Here is a 25,846-nt window from a genome sequence, read left to right as displayed (position 1 = left end):
TGGGTTAGGAAAACAGACTTTAACAATATGGGATGTGGCTAACTAATTAAAAGTTTTAAAGACAAATATAAATATAAGCCAATAACTATAATCTTTTATGAGGAATGAAATGAATTTTTAAGATATACTGAATACTAAGTGCAAAGCTATTGAATAGATAGAATCTAAGGGAAGAAATGAATCTTTAAGATATATACTAAGTACAAAGCTGTAAAGGGTATAAAATAAAGATGATTGATATCATGGGCATAGGTGACAAATTGAGTTCTTGAGGCTGTAATTTGCAGATTCTATAGTTCATGAACAAATCGATGTGATCTACCACAGACTCTGGAAAAACCTGGCTTGTTATACATCTGAGATCAATACTATCTTCTGCTGCTTTCTTTTTTTAAATTCAATACCATGATCACTTTTCTCCTTGCTACCTCAAAGTTTCTGTGAAGTTCATCCTTCATTTCTTCTTAATTCAAAGCCACTCCTTCCTTCAGTGCTCTGGACTTACTAAATTTCTGCTTTCATCTTTAAAATTTTAAAGCATTCTTTTTTTTGTCCATTGATTTCTAAGCTGATGCATATGTCTGTTTCACTAATCTTAAAGTCCATGAACCTGTTAGTGGCAGAAATTCTCAAAAGACTTGTCTTATGTCATTGGCTTAACTTTCTCACTACTTATTTGATCCTTTCTGTTTTCATCTGGCTTCTACCATCCTCCTTGTACTGCACCTTTTTTCTGCAAAGTTTCAGAAAAAAAGAACAGATAGTTGATGCAGAGGTCCCAGAGACCATAAGAAAGGGGAGCAAAACAAACAAAAAAATATAGAAGCAAGCCTTAGAAATGGGAAACATTGTCAAGATTATGGGAAATTGCCTAGAAAACAGCATGGAAAGAAGGGTTTAGTCAAGCCCTGTCCACCAAGGAGGGTTACAGTCAATCTGTGGTGACATCACATGGGGAAACAGTGCCTGGAAGAATCTGATCTTCATAGACTCAGCAGAGGAAACACTGAAGAGTCAATGACTTGACTGAAAATTCACAAGCCACTTTCATGACCAACAAAGAGACATCGTTGCTATAGTAACTGAAAGCATGGTATTTCCTACAATAATGTCTGTGTGTGGCAGGGAGCTGTCTTTACTGTACAATTACAGATACCGTGGTTGTGGTGAGTGAAAGGAGAGTAGCAAAGAGAAGCATGAGGTCCATGAGCAATGTAGGTGAGAGACTGTGTGTTTAAGAAGCCTCCATGGGATTTCCCTGGTGGACCAGTGGTTAAGAGTCCGCTTGCCAATGCTGAGGACACAGGTTCAATCCCTGGTGTGAGAAGATCCCACACACCATGGAACAACTAAGCCCATGCCCATAACTACTGAGCCCACACTCTATAGCCTGTGCTCCACAAGAGAAGCCGCCACAGCGAGATGGTAGAGAGCAGCCCCCACACACCACAATGAGAGAGAGCCCATATGCAGCAAGAAGGACCCAGTGCAGCCAAAGATAGACAAATCATTGTTTAACTGATGGAGAAGGCCCATATGCCACGAGAAGGACCCAGTGCAGCCAAAAGCAAATAGACGATTGTTTAACTGATGGAGAAAAACTAACAATGCAGGTTAAATGTTGACATGTTTGTGAGTAGAACACACGTGCACACACACACACAGGGAAAGATTAAAAAAAAAGAAGAAGAAAGCCTCTATGGTTTGCTATTCTGAGGCTAAGAATTCAAATCCAAAAAAACTCTGTCTGCTAGTTTGCACCATAGTATCTAAAACCTTGTATGGCTTTTCTCTAGGATGCTGGATTTAACTGCCTTTCCACTCATTCCAGGCCAGGGTCCTGAGAGGTCTTTGTGGCCATTGGTCCCACAGAGCATCAGAGTTAATTCCTTGAAATGTCTTGTCACACCCTGGTTATTGACCACCACCCTCAAGACTCTCCAGGCAAAGGCTTGGTTGCACAATATAAGCAGCCATAACTTGGTAAGAAGGAGGACAGCTTCTTAGAGAAATCCAGCTTCTTAGGACAGCGGGTCTTCTTAGAGTTACCCCAAGATAACTGCCACAAAACATAGGCAGATCTTATAAGCTTTTCAATTCTGGGGAGAAGGGGATCCTGAGAGTCAGACATTAAAATTTTTTCATGTTATGTTACAAAAGCAGAATTTATGAAATCATTTTTGGTTAAGAAGTAGCTGTCTTACATATTCAGAAAAATAGAACATAAAGAGACAAAATCATAAATATTTCAAACAGGTAACCACCATAAATTTCCCCTCATCAGTTAATTCAGTGATTAATTTCTGTCCTTCTGGATCTTGGGTTGCTAGTCACAACTGAAACTGAGTTCTGGATATGCTGATTCAGTCCAGTGCTATGGTCTAAGAGTTGTCTAAATGATGTCTACCAGAAGTCTGAACTCACAGTCTATTATCTGAATTGTCAACATCAGTTCAAGGTTTTAGGTTACCTAAAAATCTTGGAAATTATCCTCAAGCTGACTTAGATTATCCTCAAGTTATCCTCAAGATGATCCTGACTTGAGAAAAGCTAATCAGAATAATGATTCAATTAAAGTGAATAAAATCTAATTTTTTTATAATCATAAACATGTAAGAGTAAAGTTAGCCTAGTTAATCAGTAAATCTACTTAAGTTTGGAAAAAGCAAACTCAAATAAAATAAAATATAAGCTTGTTTTATTCTTAACAGTGATGAGTCAGAAGACATAGCTTTGTTTTTTTTTAACTAGACTAAAATGATTAAACTGATCTTGTTTGCTACAGAGTTATCTTGATTATGTCAGCCTGGAATCTTGAAACATTTTTAGTTTTTGTAAGAAAACACATTTTAGATTTATTTCAACCTTGGTCTGGAATAGGATGACCTTTGTGGGCTGGATTCATCCCTCAGGTCAACAATTTGTCATGTCTGTCTGGTATAAATGAGTCCTCATTAATTAAAACCAGTGGTCTTGAAATTTCTTCCTCATCTACTACCAGAAAATTTAAAGTTACACCTAATTTTTTGTTATTATATTAAGGATGTAACTTCTGTCATATTAATATTACCTTTTAAATAAAATTATTATTGTAATACATTCAATGGAATTAAAATGATATATCAAACCTGAAAGGGATAAATTAATCCTGACTAAACAAAGCAAGTTCTCTAAAGTTCAGGGCACCATGCCCTAGGTTGTCCTAGATTGCAACAGGGGTACATTTAGTTCTGCAGCTGCTTTTAATATGTACTATAAAGAGTGAAGTTTTTCATTTGTGGAAATTAGCATCAAAAATAAAAGAAAGTATTGGACCAAAAGTAAACATAAGCTTTGCGACCGGTAATTAATGGCTGTCTTTTAAATGAACTCTGCGTGAAGTAGAATCCATGATATCCTGAATTTTAGGTTAATTTAAATTTAGTAAATACATGGTAGCAATGGGCACTCAGAGATAAACAAGAATATCAAAGATGAAAAAGCAGAGAAATGGTCTATTGGTGACAACAAGCACAAGTTTTACACCTAAAGAAAACAATGCACATGCATTATCCAGGAATCTTGTACCCCACACACACAAAAAATCTCTTCTGTGATTCTAAACAAATAACACACACACAAAAATTAAACAGTAATTTGGCCCATCAGAAGTAAACATGGAACATCTCACTTCCTCTGCTTTGAAATCATTGTTGTTGTTGTTCAGTTGCCAAGTCGTGTCTGACTTTTCATGACCCCATGGACTGCAGCATGCCCAGCTTCCCAGGCGTTCACCATCTCCTGGAATTTGCTCAAGTTAATGTTCATAGCATCGGTGATGCCATCCAACCATCTCATCCTCTGTCACCCTCTTCTCCTTCTGCCTTCAATCTTTCCCAGCATGAGGGTCTTTTCCAATGAGTCAGCTCTTCTCATCAGATGGCCAAAGTATTGGAACTTCAGCTTCAGCATCAGTCTTTCCAATGAGTATTCAGGGTTGATTTCCTTTAGGATTGACTGGTTTGATCTCCTTGCTGTCCAACGGACTCTCAAGAGTCTTCTCCAGCACCACAGTTGGAAAGCATAAATTCTTTGGCACTCTGCCTTCTTTATGGTCCAGCTCTCACAATCAGACATGACTACTGGAAAGACCATAGCCTTGACTATATGGACCTTTGTGAGAAAAGTGATATCTTTGCTTTTTACCACATGGTCTAGGTTGGTCATAGCTTTCCTGCCAAGAAGCAATCATCTTCTAATTTCATGGCTACAGTCAATCATGCAGAGTATCATTTCATACTATAGACATAAGTGAATGAGAGACTTTACTTTCTTCTTAATGAGGAGACTTAAAATGCTTTTAGTAAATGTTTAATAGTCCATTTCTAAAATTCATAGATAAGGCATAACAACTTGTCAGGATGTTTGGGCTGGATAAAATGAAGTGCTGCCATCTTCAGTATTTTTTACTGTTGTTTACTTTTGCTTTCCTGAGACTCTAAGCATCAATGCTTTGACAGTTACTGAGAGATAGGAGGAAAGGACTTGTCCATAAAATGTCATCACTGCCACCACTCTAACCTATAATGTATCTTGAATTGAGAGTATACACACATAGGTTAAAATAACTTTCTAATTCCAGACTTTAACTTTACCAAAGTTAACCATAAGGCAAGAAAAGGCACAATGACTTATGGCTGGCTCATAGGAACTTCAGTAAAGGTGGCTTTGCCAGAATCAATATTTTGAAATGTTTCTTTGGCACTTTGAAAATTTCACAACCAGAAGGAAAGTTATGACCAACCTAGATAGCATATTGAAAAGCAGAGACATTACTTTGTCAACAAAGGTCTGTCTAGTCAAGGCTATGTTTTTTCCAGTAGTCATTATGGATGTGAAAGTTGGACTGTGAAGAAAGCTGAGTGCCGAAGAATTGATGCTTTTGAACTGTGGTGTTGGAGAAGACTCTTGAGAGTCCCTTGGACTGCAAGGAGATCCAACCAGTCCATTCTGAAGGAGATCAGTCCTGGGTGTCCTTTGGAAGGAATGATGCTAAAGCTGAAATCCAGTACTTTGGCCACCTCATGCGAAGAGTTGACTCATTGCAAAAGACTCTGATGCTGCGAGGGATTGGGGGCAGGAGGAGAAGGGGATGACAGAGGATGAGATGGCTGGAATCCATCACCAACTCGATGGACGTGAGTTTGAGTGAACTCCGGGAGTTGGTGATGGAAAAGGAGGCCTGGCATGCTACAATTCATGGGGTCGCAAAGAGTTGGACACGACTGAGTGACTGAACTGAACTGAACCACATGAATTGTAGATCTCTGGTTGCATGGCATCACTGACTCAAAGGACATGAGGTTGAGCAAACTCTGGGAGATGGTGAAGGACAGGGAAGCCTGGCATGCTGTAGTTCATGGGATCGCAAACAGTCAGACACAGACATGATTGACTGACTGAACAACAAGTGAAAGATAAAAATATAAAATTTGCAGAAGAAAACATAAGAAAACATCTTTAATAACCTTGGGGAAACTAAAGACTTTTAAACACAATACCTAGAAAGGAAATATGATGGTAAGTAGGACTACATTAAAACAAATGTTTCTGTTTATTAGAAGAATTGTTAAGGGAGTAAAATGGCAGTTCACAGAGTGAGGGCAGATATTTGAAATACATGTATCCAACAAATGTGTGTATGCACAATACACAAAGCACCCATAAAATCAAAATATAAAGGCAAAGAACCTCCATGCAAAACAATTGAATAGACACCTTTGCATGACCAATGAACATACTAAGATGCCCAACTGTATTAGCCATAAGGGGATACAAATTAAAACCAGGATGCAATGCCATTTAAACAACAAACTCCAATACTAAAATTTAAAAAAAAAATAGAATTACATAACAGACTGTTGATTACCACAGAGGGGGGCTGTTGGGGGAGGGATGGAGTGGGAGGCTGGGATTAAGAGATGTAAACTATTATATATAAAATGGAAAAGCAACAAGGTCCTACTGTATAGCACAGGGAATGACACTCAATATCTTGTGATAAACCATAATGGAAAAGAATATAAAAATGTCTATATATGTATTACTGAATCACTTTGCTGCACAGCAGTAATTAACACAAAGTTGTAAATAAACTATACTTCAATAAAAAATATAGATTAAAGCAGATGTTGACAAGAATGGGGTGCAACCTGAACTTTCATATTCTAAGTGTGTAAATTAGTATGATCACTGTGGAGTGGGTTGAAAGACTTAGCAAATAAAAATTCCCCTTGTAGAGAAATACTTGGAAGTTTCTACTAAAGGTGGACATAGTATAACAAAGTCACAAAGCAATGACTCCTGATTTCCATAACCAATAAAAATAAACCTTTGTGTTCATCATGATAGTGTATAATAATATTCATAGCAGCACTATTTGTTATAGCTCCAAACTGAAAACAATGCTCATTAATCATGTAAATGGACAAGCACATTGTGGTATATTCATGATCTGAAATACTATACAGGGCAGAAATTTAATGAACATTAAGGAAATGGCAACCTACTCCAGTACTCTTGCTTGGAAAATCCCATGGACAGAGGAGCCTGGTAGGCTACAGTCCATGGGGTTGCAAAGAGTCGGACACAACTGAATGACTTCACTTTCACTTTAATACAGGTAATCACATGGAGAATTTTGTAAACCCAATGTTGAGTAAATGAAGCCAGTTACAAAATAGTACACACTGTATCATTCTACGTATATAAAGTTTAAAAACAGGTAAAGCTAATCAATGGAGTTAGACATTAGAATAGTTACTTGGAGGATAAAAGAGGAAATAATCAATCCATGGGAAGGGGACAGAAAGCAGCATTGAGACAACTATTATAATTGTTGATTCAATATGAGTTAGAAGAGTGTTTCCACTTTGTGAAAACTCACTGAACTGTGCACTTCATGTTTGGATGATATACATCAAAATTATTTGTTAGCTTTTAAACTAAAACTATGTATGGAAGGACTTAAAATACAAGAAAATAATAGCATTTATGTGAGGGTGGGTTGGTATAAACAGGTAAAATAGTCTAACATTCTTGTATTCCCCAGAAACAGTAAACTGCCAATTAACCAAACCAACCTATTTCTAACAAATAAACTTGATTTGTACAGCTGATTGTGGTAGGTGACTTTTTGTGGTAATTAATATATATTACATAGTCAGCATGAGTCTGTCACCTAGAGAGTAAAAGCTATTTGTGTAAACAGTTCAGGGAAAGATGTTTAGGTGAAAAGAGAAAATAAAAATATGCCTTTTAAGGTTCCAGAAATGAATTACTATATATCACTGTAATTTTAGGACTACATTAAGAAGACAGCTAACTTGAGCCAAAGTGAATTTTCCCATCCCTGCTTTCAAGCCTTCTGTGTATAAACAAAACTTTAGAACTCCGGTGATGCCCCAGGAACAGAGTAGTAGCAGACTTGATTCTAAAGAGGCAAATCTATAAGGCCAAGGACAGAGAGATAAGAGATGAGTTTAGCAGCATCTGGGTGCTGTGGGAAGTTCTCATTAATATTTCTCAGACATGTGCGTTCTAAGTCGCTTCAGTTGTGTCCAACTCTTTGTGACCCTATGGACTGTAGGGAAAGATTGAGGGCAGGAGGACAGGGGGAGAGAGGATGAGATGGTTGGATGGCATTGTTTGCTCAATGAACATGAGTTTGAGCAAACTGCGGGAGATAGTGAAGGACTGGGAAGCCTGGCATGCTGCAGTCCATGGGGTCTCAAAGGAGTTAGACATGAATTAGTGACTGAACCATACTATTATTCATCTAGTAATGTTCTTTTAAACACGTGGCATAAATCATGTGATGCACACATGTGTATGAACATACAGGTCTGTATATGTGTGTGTCAGTTAATCTTCATCATGTGTGGGATACTTAGTCCACTTTTGAAATATACTAATCTATTAACCCCCTTGGAGGAGGACATGGCAACCCACCCCAGTATTCTTGCCTGGAGGATCCCATGGACAGAGGGGCCTGCAGTCTATTAATCAGCATATTACTGGTAAAATAATTTTTCATTGGGAAATGATACTGTGTTCAAGAAATGTTATGCATGTTGTTCTCCTTTTGAAGGTATGAGATGTAAGAATCTGGAAAACTTGGCAGTCTGCCTTTTGGAGGAAAACACTCCAACTCCAGAGCTGTATGTGGTCCTGTGTCTTCCACTTCACAGAGCCCCTGGACCCAACTAAATGGTTGGCCACCTCTCCCTTGGGGATGTCAGTGAGTTCTTTACTTTATTGTTCAGTTCTCCTGGCAGCATACCTTCTTTTTTTTTAAATTTTATTTTATTTTTAAACTTTACAATATTGTATTAGTTTTGCCAAATATCGAAATGAATCTGCCACAGGTATACCCGCGTTCCCCATCCTGAACCCTCCTCCCTCCTCCCTCCCCTCCCCTCCCCTCCCTCTGGGTCGTCCCAGTGCACCAGCCCCAAGCATCTAGTACTGTGCATTGAACCTGGTCTGGCGACTCGTCTCATACATGATATTATACATGTTTCAATGCTATTCTCCCATATCTCCCCACCCTCTCCCTCTCCCACAGAGTCCGTAAGACTGATCTATACATCGATGTCTCTTTTGCTGTCTCGTACACAGGGTTATTGTCACCATCTTTCTAAATTCCATATATATGCGTTAGTATACTGTATTGGTGTTTTTCTTTCTGGCTTACTTCACTCTGTATAATAGGTTCCAGTTTCATACATCTCATTAGAACTGATTCAAATGTATTCTTTTTAATGGCTGACCTTCTGATAAGTCAGCATTCATTCTTGGTAGGAGGCGCCCCTGCCATGCTGAATGTTGATTTTGAGCTTTACCTCCACAATGCCCAACTTAGAGGAGACATCCTTTCACAGTGCTTGCGAAAGTGCCTGAGAGTGCAATGGAGACTTGGCTAGCCTGGCAGCATCCTGCATAACTGCCTTTCTGGCTTCATCAAATTAACATGTGTGCATGTGTGCTAAGTCTCTTCAGTTGTATAAGACTCTGTGACCCTATGGACTGTAGCCCGCCAGGCTCCTCTGTCCATGGGATTCTCCAGTCAAGAATACAGGGATGCGTTGCCACGCCCTCCTCCAGGGGATCTTCCTCAGCCAGGGATGGAAGCTGCTGCGGCTCCTGCAACTCCTGCATTACAGGCGAATTCTTTACTGCTGAGCCGCTGAGGAAGCCCAAATTAACACGTATTAGGTGTATTTTGGGCTTCCCTAGTGATTCAGCAGTAAAGAATTCACCTGCCAATGCAGGAGACTTGGTTTGATCCCTGCTTGGGAAGATCCCTAGAGAAGGAAATGGTAACATTTTCTCCCCAGTTCCTTCAGTGAGAGTTGAAAGAAAGGGAAGTATGTTTTCTTATACTTTTCTTTCATCCAAATTTCCAAAGGTTTCTCCAAACACATCATCATCTCCTCTGCTGAAAATCACTACCAACCATATCTTTCCACATAAATTCAGCAACATTGGGACCAATAGATGGGGGATTTAATATCAAGTAGGGACTCTAATCATTCCAGAAACACAGCTATTTCTGCTTTATTAACTATGCCAAAGCCTTTGACGGTGTGGGTCACAATAAACTGGAAAATTCTGAAAAAGATGGGAATACCAGAACACCTGACCTGCCTCTTGAGAAACCTATATGCAGGTCAGGAAGCAACAGTTAGAACTGAACATGGAACAACAGACTGGTTCCAAATAGGAAAAGGAGTATGTCAAGGCTGTATATTGTCACCTTGCTTATTTAACTTCTATGCAGAGTACATCATGAGAAACGCTGGGCTGGAAGAAGCACAAGCTGGAATCAAGATTGCTGGGAGAAATATCAATAACCTCAGATATGCACATGACACCACCCTTATGGCAGAAAGTGAAGAAGAACTAAAAAGCCTCTTGATGAAAGTGCAAGAGGAGAGTTAAAAAGTTGGCTTAAAACTCAACATTCAGAAAACTCAGATCATGGCATCTGGTCCCACCACTTCATGGGAAATAGATGGGGAAACAGTGGAAACAGTGTCAAACTTTATTTTGGGGGGCTCCAAAATCACTGCAGATGGTGATTGCAGCCATGAATTAAAAGACGCTTACTCCTTGGAAGAAAAGATATGACCAACCTAGATAGTATATTGAAAAGCAGAGACATTACTTTGCCAACAAAGGTCCATCTAGTCAAGGTTATGGTTTTTCCAGTGGTCATGTATGGATGTGAGAGTTGGACTGTGAAGAAGGCTGAGCACCGAAGAATTGATGCTTTTGAACTGTGTTGTTGGAGAAGACTCTTGAGAGTCCCTTGGACTGCAAGGAGATCCAACCAGCCCATTCTGAAGGAGATCAGCCCTGGGATTTCTTTGGAAGGAATGATGCTAAAGCTGAAACTCCAGTACTTTGGCCACCTCATGTGAAGAATTGACTCATTGGAAAAGACTCTGATGCTGGGAGGGATTGGGGGCAGGAGGAGAAGAGGATGACAGAGGATGAGATGGCTGGATGGCATCACTGACTCAATGGACGTGAGTCTGAGTGAACTCCGGGAATTGGTGATGGACAGGGAGGCCTGGCGTGCTGCGATTCATGGGGTCACAAAGAGTCGGACACGACTGAGCGACTGAACTGAACTGAACTAAACTGAGGGACTCTAATCACTGGTGGTCCCTTTCTTAGTGATATTACACCTTCCTATGTTCCCAAATTCCCTTCCTATATTCCCAGACTGTCACGCATCACACAGAACCTCTCTGATGCATGTGTCTTTACTCCTCAACGTGGTGGCCTGTGGTAAGCCAGAAACCTCCAATCTTACCAACACTTTGTAGCCAAAGATAGAGGTAGCCACGAAGCCTAACCTCCACAGGTTATCCTTATTACTTCCACCTGGATATTGTCAACCTCACCTCGCTTCAATGTTCTACCTCAGAATTTGCAAACTTCTACTGTAAAAATCCAGAGAGTACATATTTTAGGCTTTGTAGACCATAAAGTGTGTGTCACAATTATGACAAATGTCAACAACTGATGTCAATTCTGCTGTGGTAGTTCCAAGGCAGCCACAGATAATATATAAATGAAGGAATGTGGCTGTGTTACCACCAAATTTCATCCATGGACATTTGAATTTCATAGTTTTCACAAAATGCTACTTTTAACATTTTTTTAACCATCTAAAGTATAAAGGCATACATAACTTTTTGCTGTTTATTTAGTTGCTAAGTCACATCCTACTCTCTTGTGACCCTGTGGATTGTAGCTTGACAGATTTCTCTGTCCACAGGATTTTTCTGAGTTTGGAGTTGCACAAAAATGGAAGGCAAATAGATTTTGCCTGCTGGTGTTTGCTACCTCCTGCCTTTTCCCATCTTTGGTCTTTGTTATCTGAACCATAAGCCAGGGAGCAGATGTAGTCACAGCTGTCCCTGGAATGTCATCAAGCTTTTTTAATTGAGATGACATTCTTCTAGGCAAAACAATGAATAGAAGACCTGAGTTAAACCAGTGACCAGGTGTTCATCCAAGTCAAAACTGCATATACACAAACTTTAGGGGTTAAGATTAGTATCAGTCAGAATGATTCTCTGGTTTCCATGGGCAGTTACACGATCTCAAGACATATTCAAAGCTGGAGAATATTTGATATAACACAATTGGATTTGATTTCATCTTACATGACAAACTGTAGACACGAGATAGAAGTCTCATCTCCCATTTCTTCCTTCTGGATTTGCCAGCCACTGATTGATGCCCTGTGGGACAGAATCTTTACAGGAGAGATTAATGCCTTCTCCACCCTCCTACAAAAATATTTTTGATCATTTCTGAGATTCCACCCTGAACTTCTCTAATTATTACAGCTGTGTTTATGTATATTTGATTGGAAGCAAAGCATTTTGCAGCCCACATTCAAGTTGCAAGTCATAAAAACTGAAGCTCTTTCCTGGTATACACACTCAAATTAGGACAAGTAATTTTGTGCTGGTATTTTATCTGTTTTAATCTGTGTGTAAATCAATAGTAGAGAGGTTGTAACAGGCAGGAAGGCCAGGGTCTCCAAACAGAGGAAATAGGCTGCGAGTGTCAGACATTTTTTCTCTCTTATGCGGCAGGAAGAAACAAACTAGTGTTACATTTTTTTCCCCCTTCTCTATATTTATGGCCCAGGATAACTCACCTGGTGCCAAGATGATCTCAAAATGCATCTTGTGGGTGAGGTCTGGTGCCATTCTCTGAGTTTTGAGACATTTTCTTTCTTTAATTAGCAGACTGCTAGTAGCTATATAACATCCGGCTAAAGACTAGCAGGGGGATGGGTACTCTTTCTGCCCCCTTCTGATGTCTATGTCAGAAGCGTTCTCTCTCTTTTATACTTTAATAAAACTTTATTACACAAAAGCTCTGAGCCATCAAGCCTCGTCTCTGGCCCGGATTGAATTCTTCTCCTCCAGAGGCCAAGAATCCTGGCGTCTTTCGTGGTTCAGCAACAACCTTTCAGTAAGGTTTAAAAACTTTAAGGATAAAGACTTTTATTCAATAGCACCCCATTCATGGATACATCTGATTGATGTTACTACATGGGAATGACCATATTTTAAGAGCTACAGTTATATATGCATACTACAAGTGGATTTTTCTATAGTGAGACAAATGAGCTAAATTTGTTGTGTATCTGTATTTTCTAAATTCCTACAATAATCCTATAGCAACTGTTTTTAATTTTACAAAGTGATTTTTGAATCTTAGGAAATAGAACAATTATCATCAATTTTCAAAAGAAGAAACCAGAACCAGCTCAGAGAAAAAGTGCAGACAATATTACTACTGTTCTGAGCAGGACCCCATTTCTCTGATTCCCAGTTTAGTGATTTTTGGTTTCTATGATACCTTCCAGAACAAATTGGGTTATGTGTCCAATGAACTTAATGATGACACTTAATGAAGGTAATAAAACTAAGGAATTACCTGACAAAAAGTCATTTTAAATTTACTTTTGAACTTTGGGTCTGGCTTTGATTTACCTGACTAGTACTTCATTCTTACATTCCAGCCATATAATCTATGTACTCACAGCAAAAAGTGAGAGGTGTGCTTCAGTCCACACATTGTTTTCCAGTGATTTGTCTCCAGCTGGGACATTTTCCTCTATTAAGGGAATATGCCTCTTTCTGTTTCTGGTTTAGATAGAAGTTTTTTGTTTTGTTTTATCAGAGAGAAACCAAGTCACACATACATGACACAAACTGAATAAAGTTATTGGTTTTTAAATACTTTATTACATTAATTCTAGTTTCCTGAGTAGATGAATACAATGAAGTTAGCAAATTGGTTTGGTCACTGAGAAAATGAAACGTTTCTGAAACCTCACAAAACATTATAGTGTGCAAACCAGTAGTCAGGCTTTCATCTCTTCACAGAACAGTCACTGAAGCAATGAGGTACATCATAAGATCTTTCACTGCTGCCCTCGTCTCTAAACTGCAGAGGAGAGAAGACACACTTTGAAGGGAATTTCTAGGCAACTGTAGTCAAAAATTATCCAGGAAGCTGCAGGAGGGATGACATTACATGAAACCTTATACTTGCCTCAAAACCTAGGCTACTGAAGTCTACAATGAAATTCACATTTTCTTCACAAATAAATTACATTTAGGAAACTTACCTCCACATTAATTCCCAAATTAGTCAATTATTTGCAGTCTTATCAGCAAACTTCATATTAGGTTGTTGTATTCTGTTAAACTACTTATGATTCAACACTGAGTGACATTTGTAAATACAGTCACAGTTCAAAAGAAAAGTAGTTGACTTGAATTCCTGAATTAGGAATGAAACAAGCTCTTAAATGGCTTTGTTTAAATAATAAACAAAAACGTCCAACAGGGTTTTAAAACCAACACAAAGAGACTGACATTTTAAAAAATCGGCTATTTTAGTTCATTAAAGTATATTTCACAGCTGCTATGATGTGTCTTGCACTGACACCAAATATACTCAGTAATTCACTAGGTTTCCTGTTTCTTTCAGACACTCCTGACACCGATAGCTGATGAACATGGATGTCAGGCTCCCCAGACACTGCTGCACACACGGCTTCGCCAATGCCACCTTCCTGGTAATGATCTTCCACTGTGACAACCCGGCCATCAGTAGCTTTTGCACAGGAGATGATGGTGGCAGCATCCAGGGGTTTAATGGTAAATGGGTCAATAACACAGATAGAAATATCTTGCTGAGAAAGAGCATCAGCAGCTGCTAAGGCTTCATGCAGAGTAACTCCAGCTCCAATTACTGTGACTTTGTCATTATTACTGTGGCGGATGACCTTGGCCCTTCCAATCTCAAAATGTTCTTGTGGGGTATAAATAACTGCAGTTTCTGATCGGTTGGTCCGAATGAAGCACATTCCTTCGCTATTGGCAGCCAGATAAACAGCATGCTCTGTCGAGACAGCATCACTTGGGAGGAAAACAGTGCAATTGGGAATGCTCCGGAACATGGCTAGATCTTCCAAAGCCATCTGGGAAGGGCCATCTTCACCAACAGACACCCCACAGTGAGAACCAATAAGATTTATATTACTTTGAGATATGGCTCCCATCCGGATCTGATCAAATGCTCTAGTCAAAAAGGCACCTAAAGTAGTAACAAAAGTAATGGTTCGACCACGTGTGGCACAGCCCATTGCCACACTCACCATGTTTTGTTCCGCAGCAAAACACTCAATAAAACGCTCAGGATGTTCTTTCTTGAATATTTCAAAAAAGGTGGAGTTCTTTGGGTCACCATCCAGGACAACAACTCTTTCATTTGCAAGGCCGAGTTTAGCCAGAGCCAAACCATATGCTTTCTGAGTAGCTACCTTGTCACCAACTTTATAATCAGGCAAACAGGTCATTTTTATATTTGTGATGCTGACTGGAGGTGAGCCTTCAACAGGAGGTTTTGGTAGGAGATTCCTGTTGGTCTTTATCTGACTTTTAATTAGTCTAATGATTTCATCTGCTCTTTCTTTTGGCAGTGGCTTTCCATGCCAATTTTCTGCATCCTCAACATTTGGAATACCCCGGCCCTTGTAGGTCTTTGCAATTATGGCAGTGGGCTTGTTCTTCCCTTGAGCAGCTTGAGAAAAAGCCTGGCACAACGCCTCCACATCATGGCCATCTACTAAGTAAGTATTCCACCCAAAGGCCTCGCAGCGATTCCGATAGATGTCTGTGCAGTGCTTCAGGGGCGCAACGCCACTTTGCCCCAAGCGGTTCACGTCAAACACTGCTACGAGATTGTCCAAACTGTACTGGGAAGCAAAAGCCAAAGCTTCCCAGACGGAGCCTTCTGAGGACTCACCGTCGCCCAGGAGGCAGAATACCCGGTAGCTGGCTTTGTCCAAGTACTTGCCAGTATAAGCCATTCCACATGCAGCCCCCAAACCTTGCCCGAGCGATCCTGTCGCCACATCCACAAACGACAGCCTGGGGGTGGGGTGTCCCTCAAGGTCGCAATGAATTGTCCTCAAGTTCAGCAGGTCAGGTTCACTGATGCTGCCTGCCTCCACCCAGGCAGCATAGAGCAGTGGAGCGGCATGACCCTTGGAAAGGACGAATCTGTCGTTGTCGGGGTGCGCGGGCTCAGTCTGTCTGTACCTCATCGTGTGGAAGAAAAGCACCGACACGATCTCTGCCGCACTGCAGCACGACGTGGGGTGGCCGGAGCCAGAGGCACATGTAGCCCTGATGGAATGGACGCGCAGGCGGTTGGCCAGGTCCTGCAGCACTTGCACTGTGGTCGCGTCCAGTGTCGCGCTGTCCGCCATGTCGGCGCCTTCCCAGGTTCCTGTGCGGGGCAGACGGGGCGGTGCCACGGCGGTTCCGTCAACTGACGGCGTGCCTGGCCTTGCCTCGGGGAAATGAGCTCTGGAGGTTCCGTCAGTTAATCGTGACCCCAGCGGCCGCAGCTGCTGCCCCTGGCAATGTCAGTGCAGCTTCATCTTGTGATAGGGAGTCCTGGCCCCACCTCCGGAAGGAACCTGCTTACCACCCGGGCCTAGGTCCTCGCCCTGCTCCGAAGGCTCCTTCCAGTGAATGGGTTTTAATACTTAGTCATTTACATGCTTTAACCTTATTAAAAATAATTAAACTTCTTTATACTTTTCCTCATTATAAATTCAAAAGTGCTTTCTTTTATCCCTGCATTATGGGATGCTGTTTGTTGAGGTCCTGCTGCTTCTTTCTGCCTTGAGGCTGCCTGAGACATCAGCACTGTTCTGTGCCTGGGTGCTCGGTTGCAAAGTCCGGTCAGACTCCGCATTCCTGAGGACTGTAGTCCTCCAGGCTCCTCTGTTGATAGCATTTTCCAGGCAAGAATACTGGAGTGCGTTGCCATTTCCTCCTTCAAGGGCTTCTTCCCTGACCCAGGTATAGAACCCAAGTGTCCTACATCTCCTGCACGGGGAAATGAATTCTTTACCACTGAGCCACCTGGGAAGCCCATACACTGTTCTGTAGCCCAGCATTAATGGAAATGATCCAGAGATACTGTCAGTCTAATGGATAAGGCAACATTGTGTCAATGAGACTTTCCAGAGCAGCTGGAAATTCTTTTTATTTATTTTTAATTGGACGATAATTGCTCTTCAGCTTTGTGTTGGTGAAAATTCTGACTGACTCGTAGATAGAAATACGATAATTTGACCAAAATTTTCACGAGGATCAAATTTAGAACCGCTGAATGGTAGGGTACATAGAACTGCAATTCCCCCCACGTATCCTAAAATACAGTTACTAATAATACTTTTTAAATATAATTAACTTACTTGCTTTAGTTGTATAACTAAACTTGTGCCACTGAGTGCTTCTACCAGGCCAAGGTTGTATATAGCATGTTATCTAAAAACACAAAAACACAATAACAGTACTATCTCTCTCCCATGCTGTGGTATTAAACAGCTTAATTTTTGAGTAATAATACTTAGTTTTAACTTCACATTAAAATCATCACACTGGAAACAAAATAGATTTATCTCCTGGACTCCACCTCAAGAGAAGCTAAATTCTAATCTATGGGACTAGAGTTTCATACCCTATAGTTTTAATGCACCTGTTAATTCTCTGGGAGGAAAATAAAACAAATTTAGTGTTGCCAAGAGAGATCTCCGAAATGGAGCTGGGAGGCTACTGAGGAAGTGATTCTTGATGGACTCTGAACTTCTTATCACTTACTGTCTTAACTCAGGCATCCAGAACTCTGCCCTATGCTTCAGAAATTTAAGGTGCTTGTTGGACCCTTACCCTAAATAACTCTGACAGCATATCCCTTAAGAACAAATATCTCCTTCCTGCACAAGGATCAGTGATAATTCTTTCCAGAGAGCTTTAACAAACTTGTGACTTCTGTCTTTATAAATCCCTGGCTCTTTCTCTTCCTTGAAAACTCTTTAACTTCACCCCAATTTGTGCTTCCAGAATGGCAATTCCTAAGACCCCAAATAAAGCTCTTTGTTCCTGGCAGCATTGATACGGATTATTGTTTGACTAATTGCCTACTGTTTAGTCGAAGTTAAGAACCAATAATCTGCAGATTGGCTTAGTTCAGTGGTTTTCAACATTGGTTGTACTTTAGAGTTATCTGAGGAGTTAAACAAACAAATCTTGTGTCCAGGCTGCATTCCAAAACAGCCAAATCGGAATTTCTGGGTAAAGAATCTAAGCACCAGTAATTTTTAAAGCTCCCATGATAATTTCAATGTTCAGTTGGGTTGTAAACAACTAAGGGGGTCTTACTGTTCTTTATATGTCTCTTACATTATATCTCAGATAAATTTTACATATTACTTGTAACTTACAATTTTTATTTTTAAGAATATATGTTAGAATAAACCATAATGGTATGATACAGACAACATTTTAAGACTTGCTGGAGAAATGCTGGGATCAGAAAAATCCTTAGAAGTCCATCTTGTATTACTCTGCATTCCTTTTACAAATTAATACTGACTTATCTTTTACACTACTAAAGGAAGACAAAATAAAAACATACCAAACTAGATGTGAGTAAGATGGAAGTTAGGAAAAAAAAAAAAATGCTATATCAAAACAGCAAACTACTAGGGGCTGACAGGAAAGCAGTTAACATAAACGTAGGCAATTCACTATTATTTTGACTAAAGAGAGCTCTGCTACTGCTGCTAAGTCACTTCAGTCGTGTCCGACTCTGTTTGACCCTATAGACGGCAGCCCACCCAATTAAACCTAAAAATTGGAAGCTAAACGTGACAGTGTAAAAATGGTCTATGAGGCAGTGCTTACTTGAAAAAAAAAAAATGGGAGAAATAAGAACTACTTAACATTTCTTTTAAATTTCCCAAATTCTTCCATTTGTTTAAAGTATTTCACAATTATCTCCCAAATTATTAAACAGAAAGTTCTTACCCTTAATGTTAGTAAGGGTCAATTTTGTTAAGAAAAGAATGTAGTCTTGGCGATTTAATGCTTTAGATAATGAGTGTGAATTTCCCTCTGTTGCTTTGTGAGACAGTGTGGAATTTTTTTGACTACATAGAAAAGAATGCTTTGTAAATTATCTGTAAAATATTTTTAAGTGTTCTGAGATTTTTTTTAAGGGAAGAAATGGAAATTTAAATATTATAAAAATTATGAATACTCCTTGTAGGCATTTTAGTCTTTAAAAATATATTTTCAAATATGCAATTGAAAGTAACCATATTAGTGAGCTTCCCTGGTGGTCCAGTCATTAAGAATCTGCCTAGCAATGCAGGAAATATGGGTTCGATCCCTGGTCCGGGAAGGAAGACCCCACATGCTGCCTGAAAACTAAGCCCGTGCGTCACAACTACTGAGCTTGCGCCATAGAGCCTGAGAGCCACAACTAATGAAAGCCCTGTGTACATCAACAGAGATCTAGCACAGCCAAAAATACATACATAAATAAAATTATAAAAGAAAGAATAAAGCTTCCTTTTAAAAAAATAGAAAGAAAAAAACCATATAAATATAACGTATATGTAACTTGATAATACAAGTCATCCAATGTGGCTGTGAACACAACTTACTCAAATAAATCAAAGACGTGTTACCACATTCTATTTTCTCCACTTAGAAGAGACTATTACTGACAAAAGGCCCGCCCCCAAGCTTTAAGCCAAATGCCAAAAGTCCGTTACTTGTTTTAGAAGTCATTTTGGAAGACAGTTAAAAGTTTTCTGCAAATGGGAAGAAATTATTCATTTATTAATCTTGGTTTATACACTTAAAGTAGGGATTGGAAGATTCAAGTATGTACTGGATTAGGGAGTTAAATGAGTAAACGTATGTAGAATATGATGTAAGAGGGTTGGAGGGACCTCTGACAGATTGGAGAATACAAGCCCACCTAAAGTCATGCAAAATTGGAAGATTTGTGAACATTTTGTTGGGGGAACAAAGCATTTCCTCAGGCTGCCAGTTTTTGCCCATGATTTATTTGTTTTTACCCCTGATTTTACCCCAGTTTTTGCCCCGACTTGTTTAAAAATAAACAAATATTTATTTTTACTTGTTTAAATTTTTCACTTTTTTTCCTCATAGTAAGAAAAAATATTATTCTAATATGTACTTGAAATGAAGTTAAAACCCAGCAGGAACACTAATACATATAGTTATGGAAGGAAAAATGTAAAAAGCAGGAATTAGTAAGTGCAATTTCTGAGGAAACAAAAGACACCTACTGATTACTCAGGAGGTCTACATCAATTTGTGAAAATACACACTTCCACTATGTGAGAGTGAGTTACCTTTAGACTGAGAAAACGGAAGTTTCACTGATATTTTATCTCAACTGTTGAATTTTGTTAAAATGGAATTTTGTCAAAGAAAGACAAAATGATGAATTCATCCTTTTTCTTACTTTGTTTAAATTTGGCTAGTTTAGTGGGCTGAGTATGGAGCTAGTGAGAGTAAGATTCTTGTGTAGGGCAATAAGTTTCTTGCAGGGGGATAAAGGTATTCTACTTTCTTGAATTGTTGCTTTGAAATTTACGGCACATGCTATTACTGACAGTCCTACTTTTTCCATAAAGTTTTAATTTTGGTGAGGGGAGGGTTAGAGGGTTGGAGAGTAACATACTAAGAAAGTTAGGCCTACTTCCTAAAGTGCTTCTCAGATGAATAAGTCCTGGAAATGTAATTTACAGCCTAGTGACTACAGTTCAAAACACTGTGTTAAATATTTGAAAGTTGTTAGGAGAGTAGATTTTAAAAGGTCTCACCACACATACATACAAATTATAATTATGTGAAGTATGGATATGTTAACTAACCTTATTGTGGTAATTATTTTTTTCAATATAAATAGGTATCAAATCAGCACATTTTATGCCTTAAAATTACACAATATGTTAATTATATCTCAATAAGCTGGGAAAAAAATAAACTGCTTCTATTTCAGTCCATTATTTCTAAGTTTGCCTCTATTGTCTGTTTCTCATTGAACAAGGAGTTACACAGTTCTGCTTTTTGAAATAGTAATTAAAAATATTAAATGATGGACATTGTTTAGGGGCGCTATATTTTGTTAACTTCTTGTAAAGAGTACTGGACTTCATTCAAGCAGACAGCTTGGTGCTTTAAAATTGTTTAAGTTTGTGAAGACGGGTATAAAGTATGCTTCACTCTGGTATTACTGCAAAAGCATATTTTCCCTGGGGTTTCCACTGAAGCTCCCAAGTGTTCAACAAGGACCCTCCCCTCTGGTTGAATCCCCAAGATTAAGTTGTGCCAGTGAGCTCTATGTGAACTCGGGACTGTTTCATATGCTGCCCCCAAGTTGTTCTTTGCCTGGCCTAGTAGAGGCCCTCACAATTCTGCAGTGCTCTGTGTAAGACAGCCTCCTCCTGTTTGCAAAGTCCCTCCAGGAAGGAAACCATGAAGATGATGTGGCTTACCTTGTTTATTTTTCTTCTTTAAGGATTATAGTTCCATGCTGCTTTTTTCCCAACATTTGAACACTGTTTCTTTGTATAGTTCTCTAATTTTGTTATTCTTTATGGCTAGTGGGTAAATCTCATTCTAGTTACTCTATCATAGCCTTAGAAACAGACCCCACAAGACTCTGGAGTTCAGAATTTCTAACTACATCAATTATTGCTAACCTTTTTGGTGTCATTTAAAATATATGTCCCCTAAAGTACAGTCTGTATGCTAAGTTACTTTAGTCAAGTCTGACTCTTTGGGACCCTGTGAACTGTAGCCCACCAGGCTGCTCTGTCCATGGGACTGATTCTCCAGACTAGAATGCTGGAGTGGGTTGCCATTTCCTTCTCCAGGGAATCTTCCCAATCCAGGGATCAAACCCACATCTCTTACATCTCCTGCACTGGCAGGCAGGTTCTTTATCACTAGTGCCACTGAATCATTTTGCTGTACAGCAGAAATTAACATCACATTGTAAATCAACTATATTTCAGTGAAAAATAATAAAAAAAAAAAAACAATTTAATTGGAGATTTTTTTTTTTTTGCATAAGATATAGGTGCTTTTATTTTTTTTTTCTAATTTTATTTTATTTTTAAACTTTACATAATTGTATTAGTTTTGCCAAATATCAAAATGAATCCGCCACAGGTATACATGTGTTCCCCATCCTGAACCCTCCTCCCTCCTCCCTCCCCATACCATCCCTCTGGGTCGTCCCAGTGCACTAGCCCCAAGCATCCAGTATCGTGCATCGAACCTGGACTGGCAACTCGTTTCTTACATGATATTTTACATGTTTCAATGCCATTCTCCCAAATCTTCCCACCCTCTCCCTCTCCCACAGAGTCCATAAGACTGTACATATCTTTGTAGAGAACTTAAAAATAAATCTGCTTTATGTATTTTTAAAAATCTTATTGTTATGGTTAGTTGAATTTTCTAGAGAGATTTAATACTGTTCTGTAAAATGCAAAAGCCTTTTGCTTGTGAATGATCTTAAATTAACCCCTCTGAAACATACCAAATATCTACCTTTCTTTTTAGAAAGGGGATGTGAACTCATAATCCTTTATTTTTGATGAATAGTGATCATCATTATAAACACTGGCTATTACATCCTATTGAAATTCAATAAGAAAATCCAAATAATTATCTAAAATGATGCCTAAGGGAGGTTATTCCAATATCTTCAGAATAATGTTAGGATAAATATTCAAAATTTTTTATTACTGTACTATAGTATAACTTTCAGGTTCTATGTCTGTGGTGACAAAATGACCCCCTAGAAAAAAAAATTGGAAGTGGCCCAAGCAAGGTTTAAGTTCATTTCTCCTTCATGTAAAAATTCAGAAGATGGTGGAAAGTCCAGACTTGTCAGACAGTTCTGTTCAACAGGGTCTCTCCAGGGTGAAAGTTCTTTCTGTCTTGTTGCCCATTCATTCCTCAAGTGTTGCCTCATCTGCAAAGCTGAAGCTGAAAATTATCTTATCCTTTTTTTACTCCCACATGAAGGAACAAAAAGGATGGAAGGGAGGTAGGAAATTCATTTTTTCAGGAAGTATCCCAGAAATTATAAACCTTATGTCTCATATTCCATTGGTAAGAACTTACTTGCCTAATCACATTCAATATTATGGGAGATCGGGAAATGTAAGAGTATGTTAAATTATCATGTAGGGGCTTATGCTTATAATTATCTGGTTGGTGCAAAACTAATTGCAGTTTCAGACCATGAAATTTAAATCATTGTAACTAGGCTCAAACACATCTTTATTCATCAAAATAGGAACCATTATGATAAACAAAGTTTTGCCAATGAGAAATAAGTTTGTTTATTCCTGTAGCATAAAAATCATGCTTCAGGATCTGATGAACTGTGGAAAGCATTTTGTGCATGCTGCTGGTTGTGGAAGTGTTTTCCCTGCAAAAAATTGTTGAGATGCTTGAAGAAGTAGTACTCAGTTGGAGAGAGGACAGGTGAATATGGCAGATGAGGTAAAACTTCACAATCCAATTTGTTCAACTTTTGAAGTGTTGGTTATGCAATGCGTGGTCAAGCATTGTCATAGCAAAGAACTGGGTCCCTTCTGTTGACCAATGACAGCTGCACACATAGCAGTTTTTGGTGCATCTCACTGATTTGCTGAACATTCTCAGATGTAATGGCTTCGCCTGGACTCAGAAAGTTGTAGTGGATCAGACACCAGCAAACACTGATCATGACTTCTTTTTGGTGGAAGTTTGGCTTTGGAAAGTGCTTTGTAGCTTCTTCTGCGTCCAACCACTGAGCTGGTTATCACCAGTTGTCATAAAAAATCCAGTCTTTGTCACAGGTCACAATCAGATCGAGAATGGTTTGCTGTTGTTGCATAAGGTAAGAGAAGATGACACTTCAGAATGATGATGTTTTTGATTTCCAGTTAGCTCATGAAGCATCCACTTATTGAGCTTTTCCACCTTTCCAATTTACTTCAAATGCCAAACGACCATAGGATGGTTGATATTGAGTTCTGCAGCAACTTCCTGTGTAGTTGTAAGAAGATCAGTTTTGATGATTGCTCTCAGTTGGTTGTCAACTTCATATGGACAGTCACTACATTCCTCATCTCAAGGAGCTCATCTTTGAAAACTTGAACCACCACTGCACTGTATGTTCATTAGCAGTTTCTGGACCAAAAGAGTTTTTGATGTTGTGAGTTGTCTTTGCTGCTTTATGACTCATTTTGAACTCAAATAAGAAAACGGCTTGAATTTGCTTTCTGTCTAACATTATTTCTATAGTCCAAACATTAAAATATAAAATAATCAGCAAGTAATGTCATTAGCAAAAAAAGAAACAAACATAAAGTGAGAAATGTGCATTATAATTTATTAAAACTGTATTACAATATCAAATGGCAAATTTCAGCAATATGAAAACCACAATTATGTTTGCACCAACCTAATACTAAAACAAAAGTAAAAATCAATACTGGTATATAATTCATAATCTCCACCACACATTAATATTTAACTTTTGGTAATGTACATAGTCTTGCAACACCTTTTACATATCTTGTTTTCAAGTTCCAAACACTTAACCTTCAGAGCAATGTTTTCTATGCTTAAGAATCAAAGCAGATTTTTTTCATTAAACAATAATAATTGATTCATTTATTTATTGCATGCTTGATAGATTCAAAGCTAATATAGATGTTAATACTAAGCTAATGCTCTACTGATGAATCAAAGTTAGTTCTTGCCCTCCAGATACTGGACTTCAATCTAGTAGGGAAAACATACATGATTACGGTAAATGCCCCTTAGTGCCGAGTGTGGTACCAGGGCAGAGAAACAAATACTCTTAGCTATTTAACAGTAACTATGGAATGTAATCCAAGTCTATGCCCCAACCAGTAATGCTGAAGAAGCTCAAGTTGAACGGTTCTATGAAGACCTACAAGATCTTTTAGAACTAACACCCAAAAAAGATGTCCTTTTCATTATAGGGGACTGGAATGCAAAAATAGGAAGTCAAGAAACACCTGCAGTAACAGGGAAATTTGGCCTTGGAATATGGAATGAAGCAGGGCAAAGACTAACAGAGTTTTGCCAAGAAAATGCACTGGTCATAACAAACACCCTCTTCCAACAACACAAGACTCTATACATGGACATCACCAGATGGTCAACACCGAAATCAGATTGATTATATTCTTTGCAGCCAAAGATGGAGAAGCTCTATACAGTCAGCAAAAACAAGATCAGGAGCTGACTGTGGCTCAGACCATGAACTCCTTATTGCCAAATTCAGACTTAAAATGAAGAAAGTAGGGAAAATCACTAGACCTTTCAGATATGACCTAAATCAAATCCCTTATGATTATACAGTGGAAGTGAGAAATAGATTTAAGGGCCTAGATCTGATAGATAGAGTGCCTGATGAACTATGGAATGAGGTTCGTGACACTGTACAGGAGACAGGGATCAAGACCATTCCCATAGAAAAGAAATGCAAAAAAAGCAAAATGGCTGTCTGTGGAGGCCTCACAAATAGCTGTGAAGAGAAGAGAAGTGAAAAGCAAAGGAGAAAAGGAAAGATATAAACATCTGAATGCAGAGTTCCAAAGAATAGCAAGAAGAGATAAGAAAGCCTTCTTCAGTGATCAATGCAAAGAAATAGAGGAAAACAACAGAATGGGAAAGACTAGGAATTTCTTCAAGAAAATCAGAGATACCAAAGGAACATTTCATGCAAAGATGAGCTCGATAAAGGACAGAAATGGTATGGACCTAACAGAAGCAGAAGATATTAAGGAGAGATGGCAAGAATACACAGAAGAACTGTACAAAAAAGAGCTTCACGGCCCAGATAATCACGATGGTGTGATCACTGACCTAGAGCCAGACATCCGGAAATGTGAAGTCAGGTGGGCCTTAGAAAGCATCACTATGAACAAAGCTAGTGGAGGTGATGGAATTCCAGTTGAGCTATTCCAAATCCTGAAAGATGCTGCTGTGAAAATGCGGCACTCAATATGCCAGCAAATTTGGAAAACTCAGCAGTGGCCACAGGACTGGAAAAGGGCAGTTTTCATTCCAATCCCAAAGAAAGGCAATGCCAAAGAATGCTCAAACTACTGTACAATTGCACTCATCTCACACGCTAGTAAAGTAATACTCAAAATTCTCCAAGCCAGGCTTCAGCAATATGTGAACCGTGAACTTCCTGAGGTTCAAGCTGGTTTTAGAAAAGGCAGAGGAACCAGAGATCAAATTGCCAACATCTGCTGGATCATAGAAAAAGCAAGAGAGTTCCAGAAAAACATCTATTTCTGCTTTATTGACTATGC

The 25,846-nt window shown here is 39.0% G+C and overlaps 1 protein-coding gene across 2 annotated transcripts; it reads right to left on the bottom strand.

The window, feature by feature from the left end:
- Window positions 1-13,305: 13,305 nt before the first annotated feature.
- TKTL2 (transketolase like 2) lies at window positions 13,306-18,604 on the bottom strand. Of its 2 annotated transcripts, none has more exons than XM_061419252.1 (2): window positions 13,709-18,604; window positions 13,306-13,593 (listed from the first exon to the last, which is right to left on the bottom strand). In XM_061419252.1, the coding sequence occupies exon 1, from the start codon at window positions 15,857-15,859 to the stop codon at window positions 13,979-13,981; it is 1,881 nt and encodes a 626-aa protein (XP_061275236.1). In that variant the 5' UTR covers window positions 15,860-18,604; the 3' UTR covers window positions 13,306-13,593; window positions 13,709-13,978. The 2 variants fall into 2 exon arrangements, with proteins under 2 accessions (XP_061275236.1, XP_061275237.1); XM_061419253.1 differs by having other exon boundaries at window positions 13,306-13,524.
- Between the last annotated feature and the right edge of the window lie 7,242 nt (window positions 18,605-25,846).

Source organism: Bos javanicus, chromosome 6 (assembly GCF_032452875.1).
Source record: "Bos javanicus breed banteng chromosome 6, ARS-OSU_banteng_1.0, whole genome shotgun sequence".
NCBI classification, from domain to species: Eukaryota; Metazoa; Chordata; class Mammalia; order Artiodactyla; family Bovidae; genus Bos; species Bos javanicus.
This window is presented reverse-complemented; position numbering and strand designations above follow the sequence as displayed.

Coding starts and splice junctions, on each gene's coding strand:
- TKTL2 (XM_061419252.1), bottom strand. CDS start 15,859: ATGGCGGACAGCGCGACACTGGACGCGACCACAGTGCAAGTGCTGCAG.